The following is a 12,452-nucleotide window of genomic DNA, read 5'->3' as shown; positions in this document are numbered from 1 at the left end:
AACAGATTTGCTTCAGGTTTAGAGGTTTTTGAGGGTTTTTTGTTTTTTGCTGTGCAGTGATTTGTTACCAAACTCCACATTAAAGGAGATAATCAGAACTATAGGCCCACTTGGTGACTTCTTTTCTATCTTTGAAAACGCCGGGGAATCGCAGAGATGTCAGAGCAGTCTCGCGTCACAGTTTTATTTCCCTGTTGTGAAACCGTGCCCTTCTCTTCCAGTGAAGAGTCGAAAGCCATCTCTCGGAGACCTGATTCTTCGTCACACAAACAGTCCAACACGGGCTCGGCACGCCGCTCAGCTCGCCCTCGCACACGTACGGGATGGCGGCCAATCACTGCACAGCGCTCTGTTCCGGGGCAGCGGAGGTGCGTCTGGCCTTGAGAAGCAAGCTGAAGCGCTGCGAGTAAAGAACGCCGTCTACTGCGCCGTTATCTTCTGCGAGTTCCTCAAGGAGCTGGCTGCCCTCACGCAGGAGCACGCCGTCTCTTTGCCCTTCCCGCACAGCCAGGAAGCAGAGGAGTAGAAGGTAAACTCAGACTCCTCAAACTTAGCTTCACATCTGTTGATTTAGGCTGTACACAAAGAAGAGATTGATATAGGATTCTCCCATCAGGACACATGTGAGACTTTTCTGTCACTGAAATGGATCGTCTGCAACGAAGCAGACAAAAGAGGAAAACTGGGATTTTTTTATTACTAAAATTATTATAGGATACCTATAGGACTGGAATCATTTTCCTCATCTGTACACTTATGATATTGTGCATATCGTGTATTATATTCACATCCTGTACACAGAAAATCTCGGTAAATACTTGAGATTCGGGAGCTTGTATATACACATGCCATTTCATGGTATAATACGACACAGTAAAGCCACAGATTAAAGAAGTAGGTGCACATATTGGTGCTAGTCAATACTTGTTATCTTTTGTTTTGAAAGGGTGCTTTCAGGCTGGCACAAAGAAGGTTTCCTCTTCAACAACAACAGAAAAAAACACCAAAAATTGTTTGGCAGGAAAAGATTGAAAGCGTGTGCGAGTCAGCCACTTACAAAGTAATCCCATCAGTTTGGTCATCTCCGTGCAGCTGGCTCATGTTTGCTTTCATCAGAGCTTTTGTCAAGGACGGACTAAGAGAAAAAGTTCACTTTAAAAAACAGAAGCATTCCCAAAAAACGTGGGAGCTCTTTTAGGTTTATTTTAAAAAGGCTGCACTAAATGCTAGTCATCACTGAATGAGATGAAAACTGGAAAAACCTCCGTGTGGGAGAGCGCCACTTTGTCTCCTGTGAATCAGCACGACTACCATAATTGTACTGAGAAACTTGGGTAATTATTGCCTTTTTCTTTTAACGTTTTAAACATTTGTTTTCTGAATTTGCACCGTTTTATAGACATATCAGCAACATGTGGGAGCAGATGTGTCTGCCATTGTGTATGAGAGTTTATTTGAATGAATCACTCTTTTCCAAAAAGGTGACGCCAACTGTTCAGGCCATTAGCTAACCATTCACTGTTCGCCATTTAAAAAAAACAAAAAAACAAAATTAAGCGGAGGAATCACGAAGCCGGCAAGAGGATCATGGCCACTGGGGGAAAAAGTGGGCACATCTTTTTTTTTTCTTCTTCTTATTTTCCAGAATTCAGACTTTTTCATCAGAATTACTTTTTTCCCATAATTCTGACTTTAATCTCAGAATTCTGAGAAAAAAGTCCGAATCCTGACATTAAAGTCAAAGAAATTTTTTTTCTCAGAATAAAAGAAGAAAAAAAAAAGATGTGCCCACTTTTTGTACCCCAGTGACCCTGATCCTCTTCCGTACTTGTACGTGTCGCATCCTTTGTGTGTCATTCAGTGTTTTTGAAAGACCCGAAATTCTGCACGATTTTTAATTTTTTTTTAATTCCACCTGTGCGTTGGCATTATTTCCCTTATTTTGAATTTGATGACCCAGAATCTCATGAGGCGTTCATGACTTTTCTTGAAAAAGATTTTGTTTTCTTGGTGAGACAGGCCAAACCGAACACACAGCACATCTGGGAAAATAATATGCTGCTACTTTTTTTTTTTTTTTTGAAACACTAACACCCATTTTAATGGTGAAATAGCTACTCTATCTTTTTATTTCATTGGGTACCAAGTATAAATGTGCACGTGGAGGTGCTGATGCAAGTTGTGATCAGCTTTTCTTTAATTTATTGTGTTTTGAGGTTGAATGAAGTTGCAGCCACACAGTGTTAAAAGCTTTTGCCAAGACTTGATATTCACTGTTTTCCTTTGTAATGTGTTGCTAATTTGTTTTTGGGGTTTTTTTTGTTTTGTTTTTTTATAAAATGGTAAGTAGTCATTTTACAGCTCTGTAATATCTGTAGCAGTTTTCTGTAATGCTACCAGAAACTGTAAAAACTGTAAAAATGTGCATTATTCTTAGGAGTGCTTTGTTAAATCATCTACCTGTGACCCAGCTTTCCAAGTAACATATTTGCACATACTAGCCATTCTCTCTCAACTCTTAGCAGTAGAGAAACTGCCTGCCACCCTGCAAAACGTCTAACATTTCTTTCCCATTACACCACTTTCACTTTCTGCAACAAGCTGAGACGTCCTCAGCTCGTCGAAGCCATAGCCGCGTTCGTCGTGCTCGTACGTGTGGGATTTCGTCCCGGCTGTGAGTCACTTTTCTACAGAATTTCTTAGATGCATTTCGTAATGACCCATAGTTTGTTTCTGGTTTTTTATTAATAGGTAAATAGTTTCTGCATGTCAGATAAGGCGAGGTTTTATGATAAACTAACAGTTAAGTAGTGTTTGGTTTGTGCAATAGTACTGAGCTTAAATTAGCTTCCATGCAGTAGGGTTTAGTGGTTAGTGAGTCGTGCACCTGCAGAGCTCGGCGATGACAGCGAGGTTTCACGCTGAACGTTTGCTCTGGGTAGAGAAATCTCTCTTGTACTTTACACACTGCCATCCGTCCATCCGCGTATCACCCAGTCTGCTGTACATGTGTGATCTGAAGAGCGAGGGAGAGGAAACAAAAAAACGAGAACAGAGGGCCTCATTCCTCATCAGGTTCCATGTCTTTTACACTCAAGATTGTGTTTTCTAACAAAACTATTTTTTACAAACAGCTCTGATAAAGATTGATGGTACTTGCTCTGTTTCTTAATGTCACTTCCAGTCACAGTTACAGTCATTAGTGTTCATGGTACACCAAAGACAATCGCTGATACCTGAAACTCACAATGTCTGTTTAAGCAATCGTAGACAGTTTGATGGTACACGGTCTGAACACTGTAATGAACCTTATCCACGAATCGCGCTTCTTTAGTCAACGTTTCACGCCCACAAAACGGTGCCAGTTAGTTTTTGTTTTTTAATAATTTTAAATTTTTAAGGCTCAGCCTAATTAACGAAAAGGGAGCTTCTCAGTAAGAACGTGGCATTAATAAATCTGTCTAATTAGGGATTGCAGTCTGTACTCGCGGTTAATCTTTTAATTTTATTTGATCTTTTTTTAGTTCATTTGCAAGTATACAAAAACCAATGTGATGAAGTTTGTAATGTGGCGTTTTTATAAGGGGATTGTTTCCTACCAGGGCCTTTGACGTCTTCCTTGAAAGACTGTAAGCAGAAGTTTATTTAGAGCAGTGATTATATGTAAAAACACACGTTGCACACAGGTAAATGAAAGGGAGTCTGGCAAATAGAATCAAGGCTTCATGGTGACTGTGATGGATTTACTTAGCTTTAAGGAAGTTGCTTTTCATACTCTGCTGGTTTTTAAAGAAAAAAATATATATACATGAGCACTCCAATCGTTCACATAACAGGGGTCATGGACGGGGGCACAGGCCTTTTTTTCCCTCTTATTCTTTTTCATTTTGGGAAATTGATTTTGACGCTTTCTGCTTTCAGCAGCTACCACGGCTGGATGCACAAGATGTTTTTGTTCCTCTAGTGGCCACGGAGTAATCATGCTGTAACAAATCTGAAAAAAAAAGTTCCTGCTTAATTTGTTTAGCACAATGAACGATGGCCTTCCAAAACGTGTGAGCTCTTTATGAACGAGCATCTCAGCCAGTGTGAGCTGCAGCGTCTCAGCTCTGCTCAGACTCCAAACCTGCTTCCTTGGCCTGCTATTGTTGTTTTCAGACTCTGTTAACTGACAAATAAAAAAAGGAGTTGTTGTAAACCCAAAGCTAAGCTCCGGAAGATTATGTTTGGCAGTTTTTGTTTGTTTTTACTTTTTTTTTTCTGCTGTGTTTTAAACATTTTCTTGAACACTAAAATTGATCTGACAATTAAGTAAAAAATAACTTTTAAAATAAATTTCACTAAAATTGTTCTTTGAAAATTTTCCTGTGTTTTTGCTTAATTTTGAGCGTGTAATGTCTTTTGGGGGGTTTTTTGTTTGTTTTTTTTGTGAACGCAAACAGCAATCCAAAATGTTGAACTGCCACTCCTGTTTTTACATTGCGAGCTGCAGCGCCACCTGGAGAAAGTGGAGGGGTGGGACAGTAAACATCTCAAGGACTCATTTGCCGCTTCAAAATGTCCAATCTGTGCCATGTTTGATATTGATATCTTTTGTTATGATCTTGTTTCTTTCAAAGGCTTTGACCTTTCACCTCTGACATTTTCCCCCCTGTGATCTATGCAAAACATGCTCTGGTGTCTCTGGGTTGAAGCTGAGAGATGGTATGGATTGATTTTGATGTGTAAATACTGTTTATATATATATTTAAATATATATATAAACAAAAAAAACAACGATAAGCAAGTGGGAGACGAATGTGAAATGATTAACGCTACAGAATGAAAATCATCTGAAAATCATGTCATGATGAATGTTGTCAGAAATATTTTTCTATATTTTGAAATCATTAGAGAAAAAGAGGACACAACTTGCAAAGTGGGAAAAGCTGTCAGAAGAACACTACAAAGGGAATGTTTTTATTAATTTATAAATTTTTTTGCCTAGCAATACAACACTTGTCCTGGTGTCTTTTCTTTGGGTTTCTTTGAACGTCTTGGAAAAGGGACTCCAGTAGAGGAGATTTTCAGTTTAAAAATATCCTCGTTTTCTCATACTCCTGTTGAATCACATAAGATGTTGGCTCGTGCTCCAGAAGAGGCAGCACCCAGTACTTGTGGGCACCAGCTCATCTTTCTGCTTGAGTAATGAGTTCAAAAACTATAAACATACAAAGTAACATCACTTCCTCTCCTTTTAAAATCCATCCGTACTTGTGGAAACATGCAGATGAATTCATGGGCATACTGTGCCTGAGACAACCCCTTCAAATAAAAATTGTGTGAGATGAGACATTCATGTCATAAAAGTAGAATGAAATATCAGAGTGTTAAATCTGATGCCTTGGTATGGCACTCTACTCTGCAAAAGTCTCAAGCCACCCCTCTTTTCTTTATCTTTTGTAAGGGAAATGGGGGCAACGATTTATTGAAACGTACATATAGTAGATGAGGAAAAACCCATTTGTACAATTCTTTTTCTTTCTTTTTTCTCAGGTATGTTTTTACTGCACTGGCAGTGTGTTTGGGATCATGCTGAAAATGATGCTATTTGGAAAGCTCTTAACATTGGATCAAAATCAGTACTGTTCTGTGTTTATAATTCATCTATTCTGACAAGATCTCCAACACCACTGGCTCAGATGGAGCCCCAAACCAATGACCGAGCCTCCAGTGTGTTTTAGACAGCTGCAGAAACTCACTGTCTGCCGACCTCCTGACCTCCTCTGTACATATTGATGACAATTTAAACGAAAGATTTGACACTGAGATTCATCGCTCCTCCAAACCCGATGAATGCTTAGTAAGTGGATCAACTGAAGGGCCAGATGTAGCTCTTAGGTCCTATGTTAGGTTTTTACCATTTATTTTTTTTATGTGCCCCCCAATTTACTGTTCATCTGCAGATAGTTTCCAGGCTTGACACGTCTTCTTTTGACCCCCACATGCTCTGTTTTCTTACTTTTTTTTTTAAGGACACACTGCACACTATGGCAAGATTTCCCAATTTCTTTATCTAGTAGCTCTTTGGAAAGGACCATGTTGATTCAAAATACTAATTAATGGCTGTCAAACTGTGTTTCTGGCATTTTTATTTTTTTATTATTTGTAAAAATGGGAACAAGTGATGTTTTGTGACAAGCTGCCAGGAAAAAATTGCCTAAAGTAAAGATACAATTTTAAAATTGGTTCATTGTCTGTTATGAGAAGACACAGCAGTGGTTCATCCCTTGAGTTAAGCGTGAATGAATCATAGGTCAGTGACTTTATAATAAAAAAACAAACACAAAGAAAAAAAAAAAGCGCTCCTCTGAAAATTGTCAGGTACGAGTTTGGTGTGAACATAAAAACTGCAACAAACGCTGACTTCTTTGGAAGCACAATATAAAGAACTGAAGGGTGACTCAAGACTTTTGCACAGTATTGTAATTTGGTGAAAGGAGGAGGCAGCTACTAGAAGCCCCCCGCAGCTTAACAAAAAATGTGATGGAAACTTTTGTTTTTCAGGCTGACTCACAGTAATTATTTGCCTAAAATGGCCATTTTGCTCACTGCATTTCCTGTTCATCTGTGTGAATGTTCTTAGAACATTGGTTCTAATTGTCCTTTTTTTGCTCATCCAATGTTCCAGTAACCAGTAACACCAACACTCATTTTTTCATGAGGAAAAACTACATAAGTTAAAAATTAGCTAAAGTAAGTAACTATTTGGCATTTCCTTAAAATTCTGTCGGGATACATTGAGACCGAGCCACCTAATGACTAGCAGGCATTTCCACACTGCACAAATACTGTTTATTTTTTAACTATATGTTTTAAGATTGGATATCTCTGTGTCAAAGTCTTACCTGCTCTGTTGGTAGAGTTTAGAGCTCTGTTGAGTTATTATAAATGATTTGAGATAGACTTTTAACAAGTTCTAACAATAATGTTTTTATTACACAAGTATAAAATATGGGATAGAAATGAAGAAAAGCATTCTGTGTTCCTGCTTTAATCTAAGGATGTTTTGCTTTTCTCTCTTTGTAAAATTTAGATATATTGGATTTGCCCTTCTGGTCAGACAAAATGAGCATTCTGCAGTCGTCACTATATAAATGTACCACGCAGCCCTAACTTTGAAGAATTTATATCTGAATTTCTTGAATAACTAAAGTAAAAATGTGAATTTCAGGAATGTGAGTTGAATTTGAATTAACTTGAATAACTGTATGTAACACTGTTACCTCACAGTAAGGTGGTTTCTGGTTTGAACCTCCTGGTCATGTTCTTCCTGTGCCCATGTGGACAACTCCGGGTAATCGGGCTTCCTCCCACAGTCCAAAGACATGACTGTCGGGTTAACTGGTGTGTATGTAGAGATGTGTTTCACTGTGTTGTCCCTGTGCTAGGTTAGCCTTCTTCCACTGGTCAGAAAAGACATTTGGAGACATTACAGCACAGTGTTTGAACTTGATTGATCAACTAATAATAATATTTGTCCCCAATCACCACAGAGAATATAAATGGCTCATGTTTCGGGGGGTGGGGACTCACTGACCCTAGAAATCAATGTTTCATGTAGATAAGTAAATCTCTAGCATTAACGATAGCTTGAAAACTTCCATGGGTTTTCATCATAAAGCTACATGACATAAATATGTGGTGGTCCCTGAAGCAACGTACTGTGTGGTTTGAGTTAATAGATTTACTCTGACTCGCTGCATTTTCTAAAACACACATCTTCGGTTCAAGTAAAGTATAAAGTACACAGTCTGAACACCAAGACAAATGTCAAATGTGGATCCACACAATTTGAAGTCTGCACAAAGAGGGAACTGGAGTTGGCTTGGCTGTGTCCTAGCAACAGCAAACAAGAGGGAAAATGGCACAGAGGGAGGGCTGGAGGCTGATTGTATGAGGAGTACAGGGATGTAGTAGAGAAGAGTGGAGCGGTGGAGCAGAGCCGGTACCTGACTACAGGTAAGACATTGCAGGGTTTGATGTTTTTTGTTTTCTTCCCCTACAGATGTATTTCATATACCTATTTTCTAGTACAATTTCAATGTTTTGTTAGTTTATTTTATTTGAAAGTGTGGGTGTTAATTTACATTATTCACTTTTTTGACATATCATGAATCCTTTGATTACATGTAAAGTTCAGTTTTTAATTTTGTTTTTATGTTTTTGTTATTTTAATAATACTACAAGGTTTCCTATTGACTTTTCCTTACATGGCCTGACATTCAAAACATGAGCAACTGGACTCCCTCATCTATAATTTACTTTGGTAATGTGAGCACAACCTTTGGCAACTTGTGCCAGTCCTACCAGAGATGGGACTACCACAGTTCCTCCTGTCACTTATCCCCAACATAGATAAAGTTACTGGCAATGATGGTGGAAACATTCATTGCTTGTTTTTGAAGGACTATGTCCAGGTTAAAGTTTGGGTTCAGTGATTCGTTTTGCTCCTTACAATGTTTTGAAGTATTAAAGTAACAAATTGTAAGTGCTGTGGATTTCATTATTTTTAATTGTTAATATTAAAAAAATGTAAACTGCAGACAGCAGACTTGTTACTGAAATACTTAATTCGTACAGCTGATACAAATGCCACAGGCTAATACAAAAAGTAAAATAAATGCAGTCAGCAATAAATATATTTCTCTCGACTGTTTTTTATGGATCTGTGTTGGTTGAATACCCCAAATCCTTTTCTCTACATACCCAAGCAAAAGCATAACCATAGAGCTTGCTTTACTTATGATTTGTGTACAACTTTTGGGAGCTCGGCTTCAGTTTAGGTAAAAGGAAGTTATAGGACGTTAGATTGCCCATAACTAGTAAAGACGAGCTTCATTCACTTCTATGACCTTTGCTATGGTAATTAATTTTTCCCACCAATGTTAAACTACTACCTGCCCACAAATGAAGCATTTGGTTAGAGTAACTGTAGTTCTCTGGAAATATTACCCGGTACTCAATTGCTCTCACCAAGAGGCACTTCCCATAGTGAGATATGGAGTGAGGTTTGAAATAAAACTGCACGTAACTCACATTAAGTAGGGTATCACGGTGCTCGTATCAAGCTAAAGCTAGTTTCCTAGCTGTAGCTAAAAACACTTTGTATTTATTTTGTACTGAATCGAATTTAGGTGACTTCTGAAGTATTATCATAATTGAACATTTGGCATATTGTGGGTAATGCAATAAACTACTTTCAATTCTTTTCCTTATTTTCAATAATATACATGATCTCACTGAACAGAACATGCAGTATAGCACAGTAATTTACTTTTACTGTAACATCAAATAGGCCTAAAAACAACAGTCACTGTCTATTTCATGCTTCATAAGCTTAAAGTCAAAAGTACACTTCAAAAACTTTTGAGGAGAAAGTTTGAAGTAGAATATCTTGTTGAAGCTACTTGTTGAATTGTGACTGTTGTTAAGTATCTCAAGTTGTTTCCACATCTGACAGAAAGGTGGGATATAAATTTCTTTATGTTTACCCTGCATAAATGCTTCTGTTGATTTTGTGATGGCTCACCGTGGTTATCACAATACAGCACACAGAGGATCGACATCTTTCACTGCTGCTTCTCTACATCGCTTTGTACAGCTCATGAATAAAATATCAAAGCAAGATCAATTCGCAGGGACTGGGGAGTTGAGAAGTACTGTTGTGTTGACACACTGGCTGTCTCCTTACCTCCCACTCTCGCCCTCACTCTGGATGCTTCTGGCTGTCTGCTGCTATTTGAAATGCTAATAGATTTCTCGACACTGAACTCAAAACTTTTCTTCCTTGCCTTAGCTAGTTCTTTCTACCCACAGCCTCAGCTCTCTTATGGCCTCTCTTCATATCTGTATCACCTTTCCATAAGCAGCTGTTTACTCAGAAGCACTTCACAAGCAAGCATGCACCTCTGCCAGACTAAATTGGTGTGTGACTGATTCATGATTTTGGTCTGTCATACACTTGCGCATTACGGAAATCATGCCTAATGACAGATAATTTCATGGGAGTGAGGTGTTTTGTAACTGGATGCCATTATCCCAATTTTAGTGCAGATGGATGACTGAATATGCTGCATGTTGCTGCTCCAATACAACAAAACTCGTTAAAACACAAGAGTTTCAAATCTCATTTGAAATTATACTTAGCTATTCTTAGCATGGCAGTTTATTAGATTGCAATCATACTTGTTACAGGTATTATTTAAGTCACAGGACTAATATTTTAAGCTACTTTTAAAAGAGTATAAAATTGTGCATAAACTCAATGTAGTACACTGAAAAAAAAAGTTCTTTCAATTTACTTGATTTTATTGTGTACATCGGTCCCACATAATATGAATAAGTATGACTGACTTAATTTTCCACTTTCCCTCAAGTAATTAATGCTTGTCACATCAAAGTATTTTATTTCCATCAGATTACTTTAAAAAATCATGTTTGATGTACTAATATTAATCTATTATCATAATATCAATGTATTGCATAATGTCAATATATTTTAATATTTAACACCAACTTATTTTTATTTGCCAGTGGTACGCAATGATATTACGTAATGTAAACACATTGCAATTATGTTCTTGCAAGACAAATTATGGCTTTAAATCCTACTTAATTTTTTCAATTGAAATATTAACTGATCATTATTGACAAAAAAGGCAAAGACTGAGTGCTACTGAACAATACACCTTTATTAAACTGTAACAGCAGTGAAAGCAGCAATTCTGCCATGAACAAGTCCAAAATCGCATCCATATAAACTTGTTAACACATTTTTAAAGATGGCCTGCAGAAATAACTAAAAGAAAAAGTTAGTTTGAGAATATATTTGCAAATGTTTCACAAAAAACTGACCTTAGCAGCAAATAAAAGAAAGTGCTTATAGATGATCCTGTCATCTCTTACATATAACATTTGTATTAATTACACAATTGAAAATGTAAACTAAATTAAGACTACCTGAAAAAAAGCAACACGCTTTTATGAATAAACAGCACTGTTAGCTAGCACTGTAAAAACAACATGTAGATGCATTACAGACTACTTTTTATATAGCATGCATGCACTACAACAATTCTGTGAAAACGTACCCCACTAAAACAAATGTATTTAAATTACTTACCTTCTCAGTATGCCTGACTCAGTGCCAAAGGTTGCATGTGGCTGAACAGTCTTCCAGAATCTGGCGGTCAATTGCGCTCTCCTTAAATTATGTTGTTGTCTTATTGGATAAGACTCTAGGTCTTATTATCCAATCATATTTCTTGTCTTTGAATATATTGCATCATTTCCGGTTGTGGTCAAACATGATTACAATGGTTTTAGTATTCTAATTTAGTCACTTTAAATCAATGCAAGAAAAATGAGTAGTCTCAGTATTGTTTATAATCAAGTAAATAGTACTTTATTTAATCATGTAAATAAGAGAAACATGAAAGGCTTGTGTAGCATTAACTAAATTCATTTGTGCAAATTCAAAAGCCTCCCAATTCCCATTTTTTCAGTGTAGATGACCAGCGCTTAATTTTAGACTACATAGGTTCAAAATAAAATCCCAACATTGAAAAGAAAACTTTGAAGTATGTACAAAAACTTATGACTCACTCCTAAAGTCATGCTGAAGTAAATCGGTTGGTTTTGATAAATGCTTCGGAAATGTATGCACCAGAACTTTACAGTGGTGTTGTGCCCCGAGTGAAGCTGATCTTCTTTTTTTTTTCTGTATTTATCTCTCCATCATTCTGAAGGAACTAAATACTGGAGAAGTACAAATCCATCCATCCATAATGTTGGGAACATCTTTGGGCAGCACTCCCACTTCTCCTATCCCAGGCCACTGTCCAAGCCCTGATTGCCAGTCAGATGGTCCTTTCTCTGTTGTTCTCCTGCATCAGTACCCTCCATGCTGGGTAACCCAGGCACAGTGTGACCTTGCCCAGGCAGAGGCAGAGCTGCGCAGGCTGCAGGAGCATCATGAAACTGAGACTGAATCTGTAAAGCGTGGTGTAGAGCGAGCTATCCTGGGAGCACGCAGAGAAGAGCAGCGCCTGCTGGAGAGGGTGGAGCAGGACCATCGGGACACTCAGCAGCGTCTAGACCAGATCCAGCGGGAGAACGTGGCAGCAGCCCGGGTCAGCCAGTCCCTGTTGGACCAGCGGCTTTGTAAACTGGCAGAACTGAAAAAGCAGATTCAGGAATTGGGTCAATCAGTTGTAAAGGACAGTGGGCCAAGCCAGAACCCACTGCTGAAGGAGATTTCAGAGTTCCTACAACCTTGGGAAATCTCAGTTTCTCTAAAGAAAGTGAACTTCAAACCAAGCTCACAACCGAATGCTGTCAACTTTGGAGATATTCGTGTTCAAGAACAAAGCCTTTGCCTGCATGCTGGAGGTTGTGGGCCACAAGGACAG

The 12,452-nt window shown here is 38.2% G+C and overlaps 1 protein-coding gene across 2 annotated transcripts in view; it reads left to right on the top strand.

Moving 5' to 3' along the window:
- fhip1b (FHF complex subunit HOOK interacting protein 1B) overlaps positions 1-11,849 on the top strand; it is a 34,506-nt gene extending 22,657 nt beyond the window's left edge. Inside the window, exons 12-13 of one of the 2 annotated variants that reach the window (XM_026144199.1) lie at positions 222-529; positions 11,790-11,849. In XM_026144199.1, coding sequence (XP_025999984.1) covers positions 222-526 — 305 coding nt within the window. In that variant the 3' untranslated portion in view covers positions 527-529; positions 11,790-11,849. Of the gene's footprint in view, positions 1-221; positions 4,996-11,789 lie in introns of those variants that run through there. The other variant, XM_026144198.1, reaches the window with a different exon arrangement.
- The last annotated feature ends 603 nt before the right edge of the window (positions 11,850-12,452 follow it).

The sequence above is a fragment of the Astatotilapia calliptera genome, chromosome 16, assembly GCF_900246225.1.
Source record: "Astatotilapia calliptera chromosome 16, fAstCal1.2, whole genome shotgun sequence".
Taxonomy (NCBI): Eukaryota; Metazoa; Chordata; class Actinopteri; order Cichliformes; family Cichlidae; genus Astatotilapia; species Astatotilapia calliptera.
Note: the sequence above shows the minus strand (reverse complement) of the source record. Positions and strands in the feature narration are given on the sequence as shown.